General features: G+C 37.7%; 2 protein-coding genes across 5 annotated transcripts in view; one reads left to right on the forward strand and one right to left on the reverse strand.

Annotated features, from left to right (window-relative positions):
• The window catches only part of Gabat (4-aminobutyrate aminotransferase), a 24,882-nt gene extending 12,122 nt beyond the window's left edge, over positions 1 to 12,760 (reverse strand). The window contains exons 1-2 of one of the 2 annotated variants that reach the window (XM_076444873.1): positions 12,742 to 12,760; positions 1,255 to 1,382 (exon numbers count right to left, since the gene is read on the reverse strand). In XM_076444873.1, the coding sequence (XP_076300988.1) occupies positions 1,255 to 1,263 (9 nt within the window). In that variant the 5' untranslated portion in view covers positions 1,264 to 1,382; positions 12,742 to 12,760. Of the gene's footprint in view, positions 1 to 1,254; positions 1,383 to 3,796; positions 4,155 to 12,741 lie in introns of those variants that run through there. The other variant, XM_076444872.1, reaches the window with a different exon arrangement.
• LOC143219080 (uncharacterized) overlaps positions 5,426 to 23,805 on the forward strand; it is a 24,515-nt gene continuing 6,135 nt past the window's right edge. The window contains exons 1-5 of one of the 3 annotated variants that reach the window (XM_076444877.1): positions 5,426 to 5,780; positions 15,120 to 15,185; positions 18,446 to 18,584; positions 20,062 to 20,192; positions 21,825 to 21,934. In XM_076444877.1, the coding sequence (XP_076300992.1) occupies positions 15,126 to 15,185; positions 18,446 to 18,584; positions 20,062 to 20,192; positions 21,825 to 21,934 (440 nt within the window). In that variant the 5' untranslated portion in view covers positions 5,426 to 5,780; positions 15,120 to 15,125. Of the gene's footprint in view, positions 5,781 to 14,614; positions 15,014 to 15,037; positions 15,060 to 15,119; positions 15,186 to 18,445; positions 18,585 to 20,061; positions 20,193 to 21,824; positions 21,935 to 23,805 lie in introns of those variants that run through there. The other 2 variants (XM_076444875.1, XM_076444878.1) reach the window with 2 other exon arrangements.

Below are 23,805 nucleotides of genomic sequence, written 5' to 3' on the forward strand. Positions count from 1 at the left end.
CGTTTGTAAAAAGACGATCGGCCGCGCCACGCCGCGCCACACGGTGGGTAAAAGTGACTTACCTCGCTTCAAAAAGAAATAACTTTTGATAGAAATGAGGTAGAGCGATGAATTTTTTTTAAAATTAAAGCTGAAACTTTGCAGAATATGGGAAAAATAGGGATAACTTATTCTTATTTTTATCACCAGAAGTTAAAGAATTTGTTGATGAGAAGTAAGTTAAACAGATTAAATACTTACCTTACTTCCTGTGTAAATGAAAATATAATCATGGAAAATAGATATCTAATTTAAATTACATTACAGTCACACATAGCTTGCAAGGAGTGCCAGCGGCAATCGCAGCGATACGTCGGGTGATCGTTCGTCAAGTGATATACGTCAAATAAACGTTCAAATACTTCATTGTGTTTAATTTTATTGTGTTTTATATATGACAATACAATATACCTTCAAACTAGTGGGTTATCAAATCATTTCAACGAAAAAATGATTACATTAGTTATGTTCACAAAAATCGATTTCTTGAAAAAACCAGAGGTCGTAGATAAATTTTGAGACCAGATTAGAAATCAGCGTGAAAAAATTTACGGGAAATGATATATAGCAAAAATTAAAAAATTTTTTTTCTGCCCGTGGTAACGCAGAAACCACATTTTCTGGAAATTGTGAAAGTTTAACGAATTTTCTCAAGGTTAAAAACCGTTCGTATCGTAATCTCCCTATTTTTTCCAATATTCTGCAAAGTTTCAGCTTTAATTTTTAAAAAAATGCATCGCTCTACCTCATTTCTATCGAAAGTTATTTCTTTTTGAAGCGAGGTAAGTCACTTTTACCCACCGTGCGCCGTACGGAGAGCTCGCAGTCTTTTGTAGACCAGCGGGACACTGTAGGAATCCTTAAAAGTCAAAATGTAAAATGTTTGAAGGGCCGCACGAGAAAGTGTGGCGGGCCGCGGGTTGCCCATCCCTGTTCTAGATGCAGTATCTTATGAAAATATTTAGATGTATCTATACAAGGTGTCCCAAAAATGTTCTACCTCCTTAAAACGGGTGCTTCCGGAGGTCACTCGAAGTAACTTTTTCCTTTGCGAAAATGTTTTTCACGGCTTTGTTAAGGAGTTATTGAAGAAGAACACAGAAGAATCCGTGCGTGGCGTAAGAAGCCGTTTTTTCCGTTGATAACTCCTGGACAAAGCTGCGGAGAATAGTTTTGCAAAGGAAAAAGTTTCTTCTGCCTACTAAAAGGTTTTACCTGTATCATATTGAGGTCTTTTAACAAAGTGCGTGATTGAGGTCCCGGTATTTCCGTTGTGACTACTGGCTTCTTTGGTTCTTCCGACAAAACTCCAGTCAGGCATCTTTTCCACGGAGTTACATGTCCTGCATAGAAATAGCAAAGTATCACTGTATATAAGACTTACGGAAACAAAATTACACATTTGAACAGATATTTTATATTATATTTCCATAAACTTGCTGAAAGTTCATGTTTATGTACTATTTGTACGCACGCTTGGATGGAGATGGAAATACAATGTTGATTTATATTCGTATTCGGGTAAATATGACAAATATCATTAGGAAAAATAGTTGTGACACTACAATTTTACGAATAATTATTGAGCAAGTAATGGTAAGCGTAATACGGTAAAGTCCCAATCTAAGTCAGTTCTTTTCTTTTTTTTTTAATTTTTATTTGCTAAGAATTAACAATATTTACATAAGGTGCAAATAAAAATACTAAAAACTACCTTGGAATAAGAAAAAAAAAATGAAGTAGGAACATGCGTAATTCGTCGCTTTATAATTTATAGCAGTATTGGTAGGGGAGTACAGTATGGGAATTTGTTCGACTTATACAGGGTGTTCCCACCCGATTTCGACATCTTGATTTTCTCGCTATTGTTACTCGTAGCAAAAAATGTTTCAGCAGAGGCTTGAATGGTATCGAGTGGAACATATTTTGATGTTACATATTAGTTCCTTCGTGAGTGGACGCGTAAAGGTCATTTAAAGGTCAACTTTGTTTTTTTAAATGGAATGAGGTATTTTTTAATACATCAATCGATGCAGCTGGACATTCGTTATAAAAAAGTACTAACCTATGTATGAAACTGAACTAAACTGAATGAAATCAATCTCATAGCATAGTACATTTTGTCAGCTTTAATGTTGTATGGAATGGTCTTATCGCTAGGACGCATAGTTTCCGAGATATACGCGGAAAACCGAAAAAGGTGACTTCTACGTGCCCCCCTTGTAGCCTGCTCACCTCCTAGGAGTAGGGACTTTTATTATGTTTATGTACCTCCTAACTAGTCCAAACAAAGTCCCAAAGTTAAAAATTCTGTTCCTTCCATTTCCATCTACGCGCGCCCCCCTTATGAGCATTCATTGACTGGACTAAGATATTAATTTTCATAAACTTGCTGGAAGCTTATCTTCGTGTACTATGTCTACGCATACTTGGGCGGAGAAGGAAATAAAATGTTGATTCGTATTCGTATTCGATCGCGTGTGGTGTCGATTGGACGAGTAAATATGATAAATATTCATTAGGAAGAAGAGTTTTGACACGAGAATTTTACGAATAATTATCGTGTACAGTTAAAGCGAAAATGTTTGTCAGAAATTCAAATGCGAGATAGTACGCTTCGATCACGATAACACCTGCCTCGGAATAGCGTATCGCTGTCATGTAGTATCGTCGACTTAAATCACGTTAAGCCCTCGGAGTTTAATAGACCGCACGTTTAGTGTCATTGATGTCACTTAAGAATGATTGGTTGACATACTGACGCACTTTTCAACAACTTACAATAGATTACAACTTATAATAGATTTTATTTGTTAACGTTAACGTTAAGCATGCTTCTGTGTATTAGTCTATCAAAAACGTATTTATGCCTTGATATAAGTATTTTCGTACAAGTCCCGCTGTTAGAAAGATTCGTAAGAAACAGGTTGCAATGTTTTCTAATATGTCTGTTGTTTAAAAGAACTAAGAGTTTAAAAATTGGAATGTGCAGTTAGTTTGTTTAATGCTGTTGCACGTCCAGGGAACATGTTCAAATATCGTTTGATAATGTTTCCATCAATTGATACTTGAATATTATTTTACAATAACATACTTTGCAAGGAATAAAGTTGAATAATTAGGTAACAATGAAAATTCTTGTTATTGTAAGTTGTACGTTGAATACGCGAAGAATAAGATGCTGTTTAGGTTTCGACATTTATTTCTGGAAGCTCAAGGTCGATAAATAAGTTTATATGATATCCGAGGCGTGTACATGTACGTAAACAATTTTGTTCCACTGCACGGTATCGAAGATTTCGATAAGATAAGCAACGAGGAACGGTACAGAAATTTTGATAAGACAGACAAGAGAATAACCCGAGATTATCCAGCACATTGTACTGTCCGATTAATTCTGTCATATTTCTTCTTTATTTTAGTATTAAAAACAGTATAAATTTAATTCTGGTGTCATTAGTTTATAGCAAAAGTGTGTGATTAAAGTTTTCAACTTCGAGTAGTTTTACCTTATTTACAAATGTTGAACGATAAACTCGTCCACCATAAATTATTTATTCGCGATGAAAATTGTTTGAACTAGTACGAGAAAGAGAGGGAGTGAGAGAGGTTCGAGGAAGACACCGAGTATCGATTCTTTAGGTACCATGCGCGGAGTGATTTATACTTTTACAAGTGATTCTGACACTCGCGCGGATGTTTCGTTGGACGTAACACGGAAAAACCGTAATATATAGCGTAAAATGATGATAAATACCATTGATATATTGCCATGACAAGGTTCGAGTACACACTACTGCTTGACACTTATTGGCGAGCATTTTGCGCTACTCGATGTATAGTAGAACGTGCCTCGCGAAGGGATGGATTCGCACTGGCCACAGCCACAGCCACTGACACAGCTCCGCTGATCCTTGCGCAGGAATTACTATTTGGTTGCTCCCGAGACTGTACGAACCTTCACGAACCAGTTAGTTTTAATCGTGCATTTTCCAGATCAAACACAAGCCTCTGAACAACAGTCACTGGTCCCATATGTCGACAGGCCGCAGTAAGATTACGATCTGACAATGAGTAGCCACATATCATATTATTGATAAAGACTTGGACTCCCATCTTCCTATAGGACGCTCTCGTTCGTACACGGTCACGTACGAGGTTTCACGAATATTTAAACTCGGTGGCGCGTATACGCACAAACACTTCTTTCACTAACCTACTATAGCAGCGCTGTTCCCTCTCTCTCTCTCTCTCTCTCTCTCTCTCTCTCTCTCTCTCTCTCTCTCTCTCTCTCTCTCTCTCTCTCTCTCTCTCTCTCTCTCTCTCTCTCTCTCTCTCTCTCTCCCTTCCTCATTCCATATACTGGGTCGACGATTTATCTAAAGACATCGAAATATCTCGAGAACTATGCATCGGATCAAAACAAGTGGGTAATGAAAGTTGTTCGTCGCGAAGGGGGACATCCAATGATACCAAACTCGACCCCCTACCGCCACCCCCTGGAGGTGGGCGTGGGGGAAGATAAAAGACTTAAATGGGAACCCCCATTTTTCATTGCAGATTTGAATTCTCCAAAAAAAAATACAAAAATTTGACCTAGGAGTTTTCGCATTTTGGGTCACAGATGGCGCTGTAATGGACAAAAATCAAAATGGGTAAAAAATCGTTGAAAATTGGGGATATATAGAATATAGATATAGAAAAATAAAAGTAGACGTATTTGATACTTTTAAGAATGCTATTCGATAACACCATAATTGACCCCCACCCCCACCCCACCTCCTCAGGCTGGAAGAGGGAATCATTTGAAAATCTTCAATGGGAAAACCCTTAAGAAATGGTTAAAGATGCTTTCAGTTCTAATTCTGAAAGAAAAGTGACCTCTGACCGCACTGCACTGCCTTTTATACCTAGTCTTATTAGACGTAGTTCGCCACACGCCCACAGTGGCGCGTTGAGCAGTCCCCTCTTCGATTTGTCCCATTTTCGGCAATAAATCGTGAAAATCTGCAATTTTTACCATCTTTAAACGTTTGTAGCTCATTGCAACGTCGACCGATTTTGACGAAATTTTCAGGATATGTTTAAATGACACAGATCTACAAAACGTATTTTTTAAATTTTCAATATAGGCCCACATAAAAAAGTTAAAAATTCAACTTTTAGTATTTTTTCTACAATTCCGATCTATTGGAATTTTCGAAGAAATTTCTTTCCACATCCTGCAGTAAACTAATTGCTCTCTAGCTCCCTGAAAAAGTTCAAATCGTATAGTAGAACATTGAAGAATATTAATTCATTTCACTGCATCTGGAAACCACGCCTTTCCTCTTGGACACTGGGTAGTGGTAGTCAAGTTTTTCGGCAGTGACGAGGAGAGCCGTTCGGTTTCGGTGCCGCGTGAGTATTATTCGACCGCTCCGCGCCAACGCATTCGAGTCGGTTCGCTCGATCGGATGGCACCGTGACAACTACAGTATAACGTCGCAGACTTTGTCCAATTTTTAACTACTATTTCTCGAGTCGTTTCGATCGTCGATCGTCGATCTTCGAAGTCTTTGCTTTTCGTTTTGTTCATGAAAAACTCGAGCCCGGCATCAATTCGAACAGTCCTTCGCACAGAACTGGCGCCTATCGATTTGATTTCTTTCGAAATTCCGTAAACGGAAGACTTACACCGTTTTCACCTACATAGTAATCGCCCGTTTATCTGCATTACGACCCCGATCACGTGCTCACCGGTAAGTACTCAACTGTTCCTGCACTACCGATTGGCGATTACACATTATTTATTACCGTACGACCCATTCTACCAAAGTATTTCAACGAAAGGAAACTCGTTCGCGTAATTCCGCGACAGAACTTGTCAAAATATCCTTTAAATTCCTTTTAAAAAGCTGCCAGCGAAGCAGAGTTAGCAGATTTGCATAAACTATTCGTGACATTAATCTGATTTATTGATACCTTTTGTTTTTATAAATATGTCGACTGTGTTACAAACAAGTGAACGGTGTTTTATGGAGATTGTATTCGAAGAATTTCATAAGATACTCGTACACAAAGGTAATTAATTAATAACGTTTGTATACATAACTAATTTCTTGAAATTAATTTAATTAATGACGTGTTAAAGTTTAATTGATCGAAATGCAATAGTTAGCGATATTTTTAAGTTCGTAATTGGACTTACAAATAAATGAACGATCTTTTGTTGAAAATTGAAAGAATTCCATAAGTTACATAAAGGTAATTAATTAATAACGTTTTTAATTAAATAATTAACAAATTAATTTCTTTCGATTAATGTAATTAATAACGTATCGAAGTTTAATTGATCGAAATGCGGTACTTTTATATTTTTAATTCTACTAGAACCTTGAAAATACAACATTTGTCACATCGGAATGATCCTAACAGTGTTAGGTACATATTGACCAGTATATTGTAAAGTCAATGTCAATACCTAACAGTATTGACAAGTTTATAGTTTATAGGCGACTTCATTTTGTGTTGCCTGTCTGTCAATCCAATTCAATTCCATTTCGAAGGTATCGTTAGATTTTCTAATAAAAGAATCTAATTGATGACAATTAGAGTTCTGCCAAAATTATATAAAGGAGATAGAATACATAGTACTTGCTTATCCACTAATTCAGTGAACTATAACAATTAGAACAAAAAGAAAAAACACGTGGCCTGCAGTAGTTCTGATTATAATATTACATAATTTAAGAAACATTTATATGTATAAACTACTATATCTATATTTTGCCCACTTTTGTAATTGAAATAAGCAGTTCATGCCCAGATAACGATGACGTCTTAAACACGTCCATTTTACGTCTATTTTAGGTCTGAAAGTCTTACGTCCTAAAAGGACGTCTTTCAGACCATAAACAGTGTGATTTTTATAGACCCATAATCTAGCAGTAAGTATTAGCATTGGTGTTATTTTTCGAGTTAGTGTTTTTGCTTCAATTTCAACAGCAACGTCAATGTGAATGTGAATGTGAATGTGAATGTCAATTGCACAATGTCAGTGTCATAATTCCAATGTCACAATGTCAATGTCAATGTCAATTTTTATTGTGATTTTAATTGTAATTTTTTTAATTTGGATTATTTTTATTGTGATTTTAATTGCAATAGTTATTTTTATTACACTTTTTATGTCAATTCTACATACGTTCTTCTAATCAGGCTAAATATTTATTGGTTTAACCAAAAATAAGTTTTTGTCGAAATCTATTCTTACTCTTCACTTCTTTTAATTTAATTGACATTTATGGACCTTTAAGATTTCTTAGGGACGTCTTAAAGACCTCCCGAATGTCCTACTAACGTCTCCTGAACGTCTTTTAGACGTGAAACAGACGTCTTTAACACGTCTTTGTGCTATTTGCTATGTTATATCTAATGTGTTGTTTTTATAGTTTCATGCTACAATTGTCTACAATGTTGAGGCAACGAAACATTTTTTTATCGTTTTGCATACAAAGACTACGAAGTTAATGTCCTTCTGTCGGACATTAAATATCTTCGGAATGCACGTACCATTAACCTCGGCGATTGTACCAATAAAGGTAATATATTCTACAAGTTCAGCGCATACAAGATAAGCTGACAGATTTATTGTAATTGACCAGCTTGGCTGTATATACTTACTTCTTTTCCTGACCGCTTAATCGCAAAAAATCAAATGTACAACTGTATGCTCAGAAAGCTTTTTGTCTCCAGTTTTCAATGGTTTGTTACACTCAGATTTCTCGACTCAGAGAAACAAAACATTTTCATCACCGCAAACGAATATACAGGGTGTCTCGCCTTAAGTGTGACTCCCAGAACATTTTCAGTTTTGACAAAAATGAAAAATTCTTTATGTGCAATTTGAATGGTATGGAACGGTCAGAGTATCCCGCAGCGCTTGTGTTTTCTTTTAAATATATTTGTTCTCGTAGTTTTCACGGTCATCGATGTTATTTCTAACCCTACTCACAATCAGATAGCATAGGACGTCTTAAGACGGTAGGATACTCGCGTGACAAAATTAGCAAATAACTAGAATCTTATTAGAGTTTGGGTCGAAAACATAGGTTTGCGATTTTTCGCTTCATGTCCTTATACGAGCAAATTTTCGGCTGGGTGAGGGCTCATTCGAAAGAGGAAGGTCATCAGTCAAAAAAGCCTTTTAGAGACAGAAAAATACATTGAAATCTGCGGGATTTTTTTTCTCGATTTTTTCCCTACTTTAGACACTCATATTATTAGATATACAGGGTGTCCCAGAACAAGTGTCGTTCCTTGAAATGGGAGGTTCCTGAGACCATTCTAAGAGACATTTTCCTTTGCACCAATGTCAACTGCGGCTTTGTTTAGGAGTTATTAACGAAAAACACGGACCAATCAGAGCGTGCCTGGCCCGGCGCGCCAAGCCGCGCCGTCACGATGCGATGTCACGGCGTACCGCGACACTCGCTTGCCGGCGCGGCTTGGCGCGCCGGGCCAGGGCACGCTCTGATTGGTCCGTGTTTTTCGTTAATAACTCCTAAACAAAGCCGCAGTTGACATTGGTGCAAAGGAAAATGTCTCTTAGAATGGTCTCAGGAACCTCCCATTTCAAGGAACGACACTTGTTCTGGGACACCCTGTATATATGTATAATCTCGGTAACATTATGACCAGAGTACCCCTGCGGGATACTGGCCATTTGACATCATTCAAATTACACATGAAAAATTGTTCATGTTGTCAAAATTAAAGGACTCAAAGGACTCAAAATTCTAGGAGTCACATTTAAGTGAGACACCCTGTATATTCTTATTTGATTTCGTTCTCTATTATTTATGAATTCGTCCATATAATACAATATGACCTACAAATGACCTTCAACCCAGGAAAATGGGATAAATAAAATTCAACGTGTAACGGTACATTCATTTGCTTTATTTCTGTTACGCAAAATGTTCAAAACTATTCCCTTGAGCTGCTATACATTCAAATGTATCGCAGTACACAACATAATAACTGATTCGGTGTTGACAGGACGACATGTACGACATACCTTCACCTATGCGTTCGTACAGAATCGTGTTTATCAACTAGTAATTACTCTGAAGACCTTCTTGCTATCAGATTTCCATTGTTTCTAGGATTTCTAATCTATCGGTTTATCGATGAACGTTTCGAAATGTGTTACTCGAAGGAAGATAAGATTGATATGATTTTCATTTATGGAGAAAGTCGACCGTGTTTAAGAGAAGCAGTGCGGTTGTACAAGGACCGATTTCCTAATCGTAATTGTCCATCAATTTCCGTTTACTCCAATTTGATAAATAAATTCCGTGGAACTGGTAGTGTTGAAAATAAAATACTTATGTACGAAGGTGAGGACTGTAAGGAATGAAGCAAACGCAATTAATGTTCTGGCAGCAGTGGATACAAACCCTCATGCTAGTACGAGGCAAATCGCGCGAGAAAGTGGCATTAATCAAAAAAATGTGTAGTGAAAATACTCCATGAACAAAAATTTCACCCCTTTCATCTATCAATTCACCAAGAACTTCATGGTAGAGACTTTGTGAATCGTGTAAACTTTTGCCAGTGGGGATTCAGACAATTGATAAACAAATGATAGAGCATTTTTTAAATTAAGTATTATTTATCGATGAAGCTTCGTTTACGAATCACGGGCAGATAAATTTAAAAAACATGCATTATTGGTCATCTGAAAATCCGCGGTGGTTACGGACAGTCGACAAACAAAGACGTGGTCCGTCGGATCAATGTTTGCTGCGGAATTTTAAACAACTTTATCAACGGAACATTAAAAGACGACAGGAAAAACTGAAAGACGATGTTTATCATGAACCACCAACCACTGTAGGCGACATGAACGAAAGAATCGTCAGGGCTTGTGCGTCGATTCCCTCAGAAATGAATTACACAGCAGTACATTCTGTAACACTTGACGGCTAAATGACTGTATAGCAGCTCAAGGAAATATTTTTGAACATTTTGCGTAACAGAAATAAAGCAAATGAATGTTACACGTTGAATTTTATTTATTCCATTTTTCTGGGGTGAAGGTCATTTGTAGGTGATATTGTGTTACATGGATGAATTCGTTATTTCGTCAGCTACAACATTACGTTAACGAAGATATATCGTTCCATTGAAAAAAACATCGATGACCTTGAAATCTCATAAAAAAATGACTTGCAAATTCTTTCCCTTACACCGTTACATGTGGCCCTTCAAACAGTGTAACTTTGTCCCAAGAAGTTTTTTTGTACAACGAAAAGTAACTCAGATATTTAGGTGTTCTGTTTCTCTTCGGACTCACCCTATATTAAGCAGACGAAAACCTGATCATTGGTTTTGAGAAACGTGGAAGGAGGATGTTGTTACAATGCGGATACGAAGTTATTCGGAAAAAAGTCCCTCGAATAACATACAAAATATCTACCAATCCGATAAAAGTCGTAAGTTAGTTTAAAGTGAAATAAAAAAGAGCTGGTTAACCTTCGTTATACCGGAGAAAGGAGCTGCTGCAGTTTATCGGGAACCGTTGAATTGTGTTGATAAAAGGGAGGCTAGCGATTCGTTAACGATAAGTTAGAGCATTGGAATGCGTTTGACAAATTGTACGAAATTGTTTGCTCCTGCATCCTCCCCTTAAATAAATACAGTGCAAATCCGTTTGAATTAATGATGATCTCAAATCAATGACTGTTAAATTAAAACAATCAACATTCCATATCCTTTATACGTTAATAAAATCCTTCGTCTGTGAACACTAATAGTTACAATTGACTTCGTAGCAAAAATTAATAGACATTATACAATAGATCACTCTTGAGAGCCGTACAAAGGATACAATAATATCAATAATTTATATTTTCGAAAAATATGAATAAACGATATTATGAATATTTCACAGGATATTTTCCCTACGCGCGGTTTCTACATACATATACATATATGTAATTCGCCTCTTATACTCATCAGCATAGTAATAATGCAAAGAGTAGTAGGTGAGCGGACGGTTTCAAGACACTCGTACGCTACTACAGGTTGTTTCGTCTAAAACAGGACACCTAAATATCTCTTCAGGTTATTGTGATGCAAAAAATATTTGTTACGTAATGTGTATGGTGTCAATGGACCAAATATTTGGCACGAATATTTTTTTCCGAAGGTCATTTTTTTCGGAGTTATCAAGGTCATCAAGTTCGTCATTTTGAGAGAGATGCATAACTAGATTTTTATTTTATTGCACCGTGTAACTGATCGAAAAACACATTCAGATATGTATAATAACATGACCTGGAGAGCTTGATCTGAAGGTAAAACTTTAATTTTCGAAGATCAAGGTCATTTATTTAGTCGAATACAGTCTGCTGGTATTTTCTCAAGACCAGCAGCAGAATAGACAAGGGATCTAAACGGGGTTCACGGCGTACTTTACCAGCTCATTGCGACGCCAATTTTAATGATACCATCTTTTTCAAGGGCTCATTTTAAAGGGGAAACTTCAAGGAATATAACAATATTTTTTTTCAAAATTTAAATCACTCCGTCCCCTCGTCGAAAAAAACGTTAAAAAAGAATTTGTTTAAATTTTCCGACATTATAAAGTTGATTTTCGAGGTTGAAAAAATTATTTTGTAATAGCCCAATCCTTTCCGAATAAAACATAAAAAATGTAGCTCAATTGGACAAACAGTTCTCGAAATAAAAATTCGTAAGCGAGGCCCGTTTTCGCCGAGATGGGCAAAAATTGAAAACTTTGAAGGTCTGCCATTTCTAAAAAAAATCGAAACCGGCAAAATGATGACTTAAACCCCCCCCCCTGATTTTCCGTGGACTACAACATATTTCATTTAAAACAAAATCGACGATGGTGCCTGCAGAAAGTGATCGATTTGGCATAGAATGACCCTATACTGATTCATAGGATGAACGATATCGAATTACATTTCAAACAGAAAGATAGTTAAGAGCGTTTATATTTTGACATGTGATATGTGTATCAGTCATTGATATGGCAATGTAGTAATTCATTCAACAACGTGTCAGTACACGTGCAAACCAGTAGCTGGAGGTTGATTCTATGTTACCCAATTGCAAATGTTCACAAATTAACTCTGGTTAATTAGTTATTAACAATTGTTGCGCGGGCTGACTGTTTCGGAAATTCCCATAATGCGTGAGGGTGGATTTATAGTGGAGCTGCGAGCATCGATGATCGCGGCGCGGTGAAAAGAAACCAACATTCGTGACAACATTTCGACACATACTAATGAAAAAGTACATATGTATTTTCTTTGTTTTTCTTTTTTTCGCCGCACAGCTCACCTCGCTGCTCCACTATAAATCCACCCTAACCCTTTGCACTTGGAGCTATTTTAACTTGAAAATTAAACATTTCTTCCGACCAAGAATAATTCCATTCTATATAATTATTTTAATTGTATGGAGATGTGTGTGAAATTGATGTGAAATAGTCTTAAATGTTTAGTAATTGATTAGATACCAAGATATTTAATAATGTAAATTATATTTTGAGGAGCAACATTCACTTAAAAGTGTACTATAGGTTTGTGTATAATAAATGTTTGTACAACTTGATAAAAAAATATGTACACATGTGTATAGAAGACCTTCGGACCGTGCTTCGGAGTAATGGTGGTAATATCTCACATAGATTTGACGTCTTCCAAAATGTATTCCATAAACGTGAAGGTAGTTGGTATGTGCAGGAGCATGACACGGCTGCCGTACGATGTAATAAGAATCGTCGGAATCGTTTTTATTGTCGTAATCCGACCCGATTGGCACCGCATACTTCGTGTCCACTTTCTTACGCAAGATTCTGTTGTCGCTAACTGATTCAAGGCCGATCATCCGCAATTTATTCACGAGGTCCCCTAATCGATTTGCTTTGAAGAAACGGAACATTGGAACACAATTAGAACGACTACCAGTGAAGGCTGTCGTATGCAAATCACTTTTTTCTCCTTAAATTTCAGAGCAGTCGGAATTCCCTTTCGGATCAACGTACTTTAATCCTTGTCACGGTGGACATATCGTTTCGATAAGATCGTTAAATATGTATGTTACTTACAGTGTCTGACAACTGACAACACGCTTGGTATTTCCTCTTCCAATGAATTCTGAATATAGTAAATTACAGCAATATTCAGACACTTTTAAAAGGACGATAACTTTTTTAACATCCGGCCATACAACATGGATTTCTTTCGGAAGTTCGAGCAATTGGTACACTACACAAGATGTGATAAGAAATTTTTGGAAAAATTCCAATTCGTTGGAATCACAGAGAAAATACTAAAAGTTGTTGTTTACAACTTTTTGAATTTTCTTTACAATTATACAGTGGGTGTAGAAAGTATTCGTACACTGATAAATTTCAAACAAAACCGTGAAATTGTTGTTCATTAACTATTTTTTCTGTAGACAATGAATATGTAGATATTCTGAGAAGTGAAAAATGTTTGGAAATAAATTAATATTGGAAATGGTAAATAATCCTAACGAAGCGAAAAGAAGTAATGAACGATTTTTGCGACGCAAAGGAGAGCGTATTGGAAATGCTATGAGCTATAACTATGTCTCTTTCTTTCCCATACGCTCTCCTTCTTCGCGTCGCAAATTTTGATCGTTCATTACTTCTTTTTCGCTTCATTAGGATTATTTACCATTTCCAATCTTAATTTATTTCTAAACATTACTCTTGCTAGACTGCAAGAAGTTTCACTTCTGCCGCGCGTGGTTTTCCACGTGTATGTTTTTTTTCTTAATATGAACATTAACGCAATGATCATTGTCAATGTCTGTGGGTAATTGTTGAACCATCGTATTTACACAAATTGGGACATTTATAATCTGTCCTAGAATGCCGTACTGGCCATGTGTATGCCTCAATCTTCTTATCTGCATAAAAGGAATGCGTGGAGAAATTAGTCTTTCTGACACTACATAAATCCAATGGTGGTAGATTTCGTGGCATTTCCGGATATTTGAATCCATTGAATTTCGCGAGATTAGGGATGTGATTGCGACTGAGAGATTGGTTACAACTTACAACACTTGCATATCACAAATCACAATACTATAAAGATCCATGTCCGGATCGACATAACCCTCGCTTTTGTATTTCTGTATTTGACGAACTGTGTGTTTAAAAACGTATGGTTTAACATAATAAACGTTGCATTGACATTTTATGTGTCCCTGCTAGCGTGGTTGCCTCCAACTTTTTCTATAAGAACCCTACATCTCTCGATATTTAAGAAAATGTATGTCTCTTGACAGTTCGCGCGGCTCCGCTCGAAAGCGGATCAGCTAACCATCCACGTCACTTCCGTTACACATTTTCATGTCGCGAATTCCATGACGCGAAATTAGCCACTTAACGGTTACTCCCTGCCAAAAGAAGTTTCACTTGAAAAATCTGTTGCTGCATGTACAATAAATAAGGTAAAGAATTTATAAGGTAAAAAATTTGAAAGCATCAAATTCTGCTGCTACTGCAAGAGAAATTGCAGAAGAAGCTGGAGTAAATACTATTGTAAGATACGTAATGTACAACATACTATAAAAGAATGTAAATACATAAAATGCCAACAATTAATGCGTAAACAACCGCTAACTAAGCAACATACAGAAGCTCGTTTAGAATTTATAGAACTCGCGGAATCTATATGGTTGACTTTGATACGAAGGGGAACTTTAGCCCGACCTCACTAACAGTTCACTCTACGAGTTGCAGCACGACGCGCGACGTGACTCGATTCGTGTCTACGAAACTACTAGCCCCCGAGACTAAGAATTTAAGCGTTTATACATATACCCGTACAATGAATGGAATGCTCTGTTCATAATCTAATCGCACTTAGGGCTTAGGGCCAGAGCTCGGTCTTCGTTAAAAGGTTCAACTATGATGCGAAAGGTTATCTAGGACGCTTTCTGCCAGAGACGATTTTAAAGAGATTCCCGTGAGAAAGTCGAACTGAATCTGTTCTCTGTCCGTAACATCTGTATAAATTCTGTTTCAGGTACCCATGATTACCAAAATGCGATGGCCCAACATACACTTCGCAATATTCTGTTTCATACTGCACGTAAGTAAATAGAATAGGACACTATATGTATGTATACACATATGTTCTCAGTAACATTGGTATTATCTTACTCCCAGATAGCACACGACGTCTTAAAGACGGCCATTTTACGTCTATTTTAAGTCCGAATGTCTTACGTCCTAAAAAGACGTCTTTAAGACCATAAACAGGGTGGTTTTTATACTTTATAGAGTTATTTAAATCGACTACTAACTACTAACTACTAACTTTTCGACATACATAGGTTAGTTATTACTTTTTTATAACGAATGTCCAGCTGCATCGATTGATGTATTGAAAAATACCTCATTCCATTAAAAAAACTATCGATGACCTTGAAATCTTGTTAAAAAAAAATGACCTTGAAAATTTTTTCCCTTACACCGTTACATGTCAGCTTTAATTTTGTATGGAATAGTCTTATCGCTAGGACGCATAGTTTCCGAGATATCCGCGCTCAAAGTTGACGAATTGTGAAAAAGAAATTTTTGCCTTATTTGACTAGCTAACTCTTCAGCGCAATTAGTGAACTTTGAGTGCGGATATCCCGGAAACTATGCGAGATAGCGAAATACTGAATCGAATCAATCTTGTGGCACATTTTGTCAGCTTTAATTTTGTATGGAATGGTCTTATCGCTAGGACGCATAGTTTCCGAGATATACGCGGGGAATCGAAAAAGGGGACCTTCTACGTACCACCCTGCACCCCTGCAAATTTTTTTCTTAACTAAAGGAACAATACTGGATAGTTGCGTGCATTGTATCTCGATAACAAATTTTTCTCCAAGTATAGCTTAGGTCCACCCTAATGTACATATTGGACAGGAATAAACATTGAGTTAATATATTCTGCGCAAACGATAAATATGTTACGAGCCGAGGGCTGGCGGATAGACGTGGCCGAGGTTTGTTCGTATGAACAGGATTGTCGTAAACTAGCCGGTGCCTGTTTCATCACCGGGTGTCACAGGATAGGTTTTCGTGGACTAGCCGATGCCTGTTTCATCACCGGGTCGCCACTAGGTGAGGAGAAAGGGGTAGTCGTGGACTAGCCGATGTCTGTTTCACCACCGGGTCGCCACTAGATAGGAATTCGTGAACTAGCCGATGCCTGTTTCATCACCGGGTGTCACTAGGATTTCGGAAAGAGTTAAGGTATTAGGAAGTTCAGTTCTCGTAACTTTATATAGAATTGTTGATAAACCGCGAGCGGTAAAGGTTTATCGATATGAGTGAAATGCTAGCTACTGGAATTTAAAAGATGTAGGAAAAATATTGAAGACTCTCAATTATCTAATATAAAGAGTACAATATATTCTTTAGATAGATGGAATACACTTGTAGTGTGTCGTATGTTTCGCGGAAGCTAATTCCCGAACTCTCGGTTTTCACGCACTGAGAAATGCGGGGGTAAATGAAATGACTTGCCTTTGAAACCGCGTTTCGAAACTTCTCTCGAGTTAAAATGATCGAAAGGGAATCAGACACAATCTCACTAGACGCGTACAGTTACGTGATCAGTCTTCAACTAAGCCCGTGGTGGCCAAGCTCGAGCCCTTTATATACTAGTCAAATTGCTCTAAAAATGGTAGTAGGGGTAAATGAAAATCTGGAAGACTGTCTATGTTTCCCAGATGTATGCACTTTCCCATAAGGGGAAAACTGTTTATTTGTGCATGCGAGCTGGACCTCCTGGACGAACACGCGGTTGCAAGAAGGGAGTAAAAGTCACGTGGGCAAAGCCTCCGTATGTAACAAATATTATCAACGATATTCCAAATATCATAAGTTTTCCAATATTTTGTTATTTCATTAAAAATTCTCGAGAATTCTCGAGAAATACAGTCTTATTTCTTATTTCTCGAGAAATGAAAAATGTTGAGAAATCAGGAACACTAATCGCGGCCTTGATTGATCTTTTATCTAGCGCTTTTGATTAATGAAAAATTCCATCTTTGTATTTTCGAGAAATGAAATTCTGGAAACGAGTCTACCGCTTTAGTATTATAGTTAAAGTTAAAATGCAAGAAACGGTGAAAATTATAAGTCTTGGTAGTAAACTACAGACTGCTGTACATATGTACAGTAATGTACACTGTATGTACACCGAAAATGAAGCATTGTACAAATTTTATTTCCACAAGGAGAATAGTAATTACATAATGTGTATCGATCCTCAGTAGCTCGAAGCCATCGTAATTTTAAAATTGCGAAAGCGTGAAGGGGTAAGTTACGTTTATACCGACAGGCACATTATGCGTATAATTAATGGCGCCTTCCGCAGGTGCAGTGAAACAATTACATTTTTCGTTGTATAACTGTATTGATTCGTTACAGTTTTCGCGTATTTTTTTGTTTGTTCATAATGACGATATTGCCATCGGCAATGAAAGTGTATCATTATTACATGTGACACGCTTTAGAAGAGGCCAGGTGGAAATTATTCAACAGAGCTGTCAGTCATGTGGTTTACTTTTACACGATCATATTTCGTAAGATTCCCGTGGGTTTCTTTTTTGTATTAAGAAAAGCGAACATTTTTCGTCTGCGGTCTTGAAGAGTGAAAGAAACGCGCAAGTAACTCTTTAGCATCTCGAGAACCTGTTTACAAAAATGTTACATTAAAACTCTGTAGGAGAGAGGAAGGAAAGATAAAGAGAATCACAGATTTTCGATCGTTTCGATGTAATTTGTTGAGAAATTAAACTAACAATATCTTCTGTATACATATACAATATACATACATATGTATGTATAGTAATGTACATATACAGGGTGAGTCCGAAGAGAAACAGAACACCTAAATATCTCCGTTACTTTTCGTTGTACAAAAAAACTTCTTGGGACAAAGTTACGCTATTTGAAGGGCCACATGTAACGGTGTAAGGGAAAGAATTTTCAAGGTCATTTTTTTATGAGATTTCAAGGTCATCGATGTTTTTTTTCAATGGAACGATATATCTTCGTTAACGTAATGTTGTAGCTGACAAAATAACGAATTCATCCATGTAACACAATATCACCTACAAATGACCTTCACCCCAGAAAAATGGAATAAATAAAATTCAACGTGTAACATTCATTTGCTTTATTTCTGTTACGCAAAATGTTCAAAAATATTTCCTTGAGCTGCTATACAGTCATTTAGCCGTCAAGTGTTACAGAACGTACTGCTGTGTAATTCATTTCTGAGGGAATCGGCGCACAAGCCCTGACAATTCTTTCTTTTATGTCGATTAAAAAAGAATCATTCTAAAGGTTTCTACACACGTTCACGTTCACGTGCACGGCCATGGACGTTTGATGGACCCACCAGCACGGAACAGTATGTGGAGGTTCGGATATCCAAATCCTGTCAACTACAATGACAATGAGCTTTTCTGTGGTGGATATGCAGGTTAGTAACAGTAACGGAATTTGACAAGTAATATTAACCATATAATTAAGCGGGACAGTTTGGTTTTCGAAGTCGGGTTTTCACCACTTTTGGGGGATGTTTCTCAAGAGAATTATTACACTTTCAGAATTAGGATTTTGTTCACGTATTTATGGGTATTTAAAGTATTCGCACACCCTTTAAAAACGAATCTAAAATTGGAGCAAACGACTTGAGCTTTCGAAGTGAAACTTCTTTTCTGAGGAGGCTACAATTTTCTAGCGTTACGAAAATTCTGATAGCATGAGGGGAATAGTTAAATACATGGTGGGGGAACCTGTAGAGGAAGGAGTAGAGTGTCAGCGACGACGCCACTCCAACGCATCCGCTAGCGGTCGAAGGGGAAGACGGCAATGGGGGGATAGGGATAGGTACTTTATTTTTATTTTTTAGTCTCGCGTTTTCATTGCGTGGTACACGTGCTTTGTTAACATGCGGTGTCATTAGATACGAGCGTCGTGGTTCCGCGGAGTGTCTATCTTTTTAATATTATGTGATGCTTCCTATCCGAAGATTTGGTTTATATTTTATATGCATTATTTTCGCTTGTTGGCTGTTATTTCCCGTCTATTGTATCTTACTAGTACATAGTATAGTATATGCGAGGACCGAACAGTCAAAGCCTGGTGCGCGCGTTACAATGTACAGACAGTACAGTATTGTCACCATAAACGCATAAGCCTCGGGGGGCGGCGGGGGGGATATGCATGGATTTATCTGACGATGAGACTGGTAACTATTTTATTGAGCTTCAAAGGCCGAGCCGAACGTACAGAAGGACAGCGCGTGTAAAGAAAGACCACGCGCGGGTCTTTGAACTGTGCCGGCGCGCTACTACGACCCCCATACGCTATCCTCCTTGGGCCCGAAACGTTCCGAAACGTTCCGAAACGTTCATCGTCAATTAAACCACTAGATACAGTTGAAATTATATCGTGTTTGGTCATTTTTCAATCAGAAAAATGTCACGCATGTATTGATGAAAGTTTCATAAAAAAATAAGTAATGATAAAAAAGATTAAATATTGGTGTTACATTGTGAGGACGCACGGGTCTTTGAACTATGCCGACGTCTGCGACTGGAAGTTGGAACAAGAGCCTCCATCTTCAACAGCTGTAACGATGCTCCTGTGAGAACGCGAACAAAGATTCTGCGGCGTCGAACAACGACAACGTGTGATCTCCACGCGACTCTAAATATGAGAGAAAAACCCGCAGAGAGAACAACGGCATTCGACGGTTGACGTAGTGGCCAGCAAATTTCACAATTTCAATCCCGAACAAATACATATACATATACCGTTTTATTATTCCAAACCCCCCGACATCTTTTAAAAATATATTTTTAAGGAGCTCTTAAATTGCATTATAATATAATACCTCCTTTGAATAAGTATCTTACAATTAGTAACTTTATGTAATAAATTTTACTTTTTAGTGCAATGGGTACAGAACAGTGGACAATGCGGAGTGTGCGGCGATCCTTATCATTTTAAAGACCCGAGACCACACGAAGCAGGTGGTGAATACGCGAAAGGAACTATCGTTAGACACTACACGGCTGGTCAGGTAATTTAATTTAAAATTTAATGTGTTTAAAAAGAAGATATACAAGAAACTTTTTAGATAAATTGGGCTTAGTTTTCGGGAAAATCGTGTATGAAAATGTACTGCATGTATGCACGGTTACATCCAACAAGATTTAATTCGCTGTGCGACGTAGCACAACAGTTTTCCTTCGCTGGAAGTCAAAAGCTTCACCTTGTACCCGAGTGGGCTACTCTTTTCCTTGCTTAACCAGCAATTTTTGCCTTCTCCCTATGTTATCCAGTAGATTTGGATGAGAAGATGTGAGAAATCCAAGTTTCGATCCTGAAGGATTATTGGTTCAAAAGTTATAAATGGTTAAAGTTGAGTATTTCTAGTGTTTTTAACAAGTTAGCACTTACCGGGCGGAGACGCTAGGTGGCACCACAAGAACTAGTAATGCCGGGGGTAGTACACTCTCGATTTGTAACTAGAAAATAACTAGAATCTTACTAGAAAACTGGCTCGAAACGTGGGTTTGCGCGCTTCGGTTGTTTGACCTTATTTGAGCAGATTTTGGGCTGGGTGAGGGCTCATTCTAAGGTGGAAGGTTCATCACAGTGCGCTCTGGTCATGATTTTAACCAGATTATGTTTATATCTAATAATATGAGGGCCCAAAGCAGAGAAAAAATCTAGAAAAAAACCCGCAGATTTCAATACATCTTTCTGTCACTAAAAGACTTTTTTTCACTGATATGATGACCAGAGCGCACTGTGACGAACCTTCCTGTTTAGAATGAGCCCTCACCCACTCCAAAATCTGCTCAAATAAGTACTCACAATTCTCCTGTTGAAGAAGTAGCAGGATATAACACATATTAAACACGTTATTCAAAATTCATGATTGAGAGAGCTATGGAGAAAGAAGAATTTGTTCACTATTCTGCGAGATGTTGGACTGAAATTTTCTTTTACTACTAGCACAGACGAGATATAGGAATAGACCTGACACCAGTGATGCCGAAATCGTGGTACTGTGGTACTAAGCCGTGGTACGAGACCCCCCCACTATGACCTACCGTTGCCCCTACTGGCCTTCTCCAACTCGCTCGCGCGCTACACTCACCAACGTACCTCTCCTAGGATATGAGAGGTACGTTGGTGAGTGTAGCGCGCGAGCGAGTTGGAGAAGGCCAGTAGGGGCAACGGTAGGTCATAGTGGGGGGGTCTCGTACCACGGCTTAGTACCACAGTACCACGATTTCGGCATCACTGCCTGACACCTTATGGGAATGGGACTTGGTGTCCACAGGAATCTGTAGTACCGACAGTTCCGACACCTTAAAATGCCACTGATAGCAATAATTTTCTTTAAATTGTATCCATAACTTGCTATTATATAAACCGGCTATAAATATTGTGCCCTAGAAATAATATTATTACATCTTTTTAATTCTATAGAGGTGTTGTGACACTGAGAATGGTAATGAGACTCAATGGGAGTCGTTATCTGGGGAGGCATTATAATGGGGGGGGGGGGGGGTTATGATTTGGGGCGTTAGCGCACCAATATCGACGGATACCAAAATGCATTGAGTGTTAGGTCCATTCCTATATCTCGTCTGTGCTACTAGCTTGCAATATTTATTTGTTATATTTTTCTATTTTGCAGGATATTGATGTCGAAGTTGAACTTACGGCGAACCATTTAGGAAGATTTGAAATGTATCTTTGCCCAAACAATAACCCAAGAAGTGAAGCAACCCAAGACTGTTTCGACAGGTAAGAAAAGTTGTTTGGGTATTATCAGATGTAATATGTTGTGTGACAGAGTTCAACTTGTTGTGTTGAACTGTTACTAGTGGAAAACATATAATTCAGTCACGAGATGAATCTCTAATGATCCCAGTAGTGCAACAGTGAACTTCGCCTGGGGAAACCAGAAATTTTTAACTTTTTTAAATATAATCCTTTAGCAAAATGTTGGTTAAAACTTAAGAATAACTAGAAAAATTGTTTAGAATGAGGTATAATATACAGGGTGCGGCACCTAAAACAGGTCACCTGAATAACTCGCTTGCTTTTGAAGATAGAAAAAAGACTATCAGACCAAACTTACTTAATATCGAGGGGCTCGTAATCTGATGTCATTAATTTTTTTATAGGTGGAGACGTCAAGGAGATATGAAGGTCAACCCTGTCTTTTTTTTAATGGAACGGTATGGTTTTTTATTTACATTCTGATAGTGTATTTCAAGACGAATACAATGACCTATTATGAAGGTCATTCGAGGTCACGCAAGGTCAACTGAAATAGAAAATAAAATGTCTCAAAGCACTCTTCGAACACTACGACGATTTACATGTAACATGTTATGTACGTATTCACTGCTACTTCAAATGTTCAAAATGTCGACCTTGAACACTGAGACATAATCTAAAACGTTGCAATACTGATGATACTGCCTGACCAGTTGTATCTATTACAGAGCAAGCTCTTTTTATACGTTCTTGCATATCAACTGTGGTTTTGTTGGTTTTTCGCGGTACACTTGTTCCTTCAATTTTCCTCACAAATAAAAATGTAGCGGTGTCAGGTCTGGGGAACGTGCTGGCCATTTATTACTTCCTGATCGACCAATCCAACGACCTTCAAATGTCCTGTTCAGTAATTCTGTAACATTTCGAGCTGAATGAGCAGGACATCCGTCTTGTTGGAACCACATGGACTGTCGCATGTCCAGTGAAATGTCCTCTAACAAGGTCTCTGCTTTTCCACTTCATGTAGCCATCGTGGATTATCTACTGACCAGTAATACATGTTGTGACAGTTACCTTGTCCGTGGTTTGTAAATGTGGCCTCATCCGTAAACAAAATTTTATTCAAGAACATTTGATCGACTTGCAGTTTCCGTAGGCCCCATTCGCAAAACTGTAAACATTTTTGAAAATCATTTTCACTTAATTGTTGATGTAGTGAAATGTGGAATGGGTGAAATTTGTTAACCATAAGTATTCGCAAAATACTTCGTTGACTGATGCCACTCTCGCGTTCAAGTTGCCTCGTACCAACATGTGGATTTTGTATTACACTTGCTAAAATGTTTATCGTGTTTCCATCATCAGTTGCTTTTTTGGCTCGAGTGCGTTTTTTCTTATCCACATTTCCAGTTTCTCGAAACTTTTTTATAATGTTTGCAAAGACAGAAAGTGAAGCACTATTACGATCGGTAAATCTTTCACCATACACGCGTACCGCTTTCCTCATAATTCTATGACATTCACCATAAATGATAACCATTTCCACTTTCTCTGCTATTGTGTAACGCATTCTTGAAAATTGAACACTCAGATTGAATATTTCGAAGCCGTACTCTAGTCGGTAGTCAAACTACTAATAACATGTCTGGATACAATTTCTGGATACAATAGTAAGCATACAATGTGATGGTATGTTTATTTATGTTCTGCGACCCTTACCAATACTTAGAAGAGCAGTATGCCAACAACCAGAGAAGACACAAAAGTATTTGAAGAGTGCTTTGAGACATTTTATTTTCTATTGCAGTTGACCTTGCGTGACCTTGAATGACCTTCATAATAGGTCACTGTATTCGTCTTGAAATACACTATGAGAATGTAAATAAAAAACC

Source organism: Lasioglossum baleicum, unplaced genomic scaffold (genome assembly GCF_051020765.1).
Source record: "Lasioglossum baleicum unplaced genomic scaffold, iyLasBale1 scaffold0021, whole genome shotgun sequence".
Lineage (NCBI taxonomy): Eukaryota > Metazoa > Arthropoda > Insecta > Hymenoptera > Halictidae > Lasioglossum > Lasioglossum baleicum.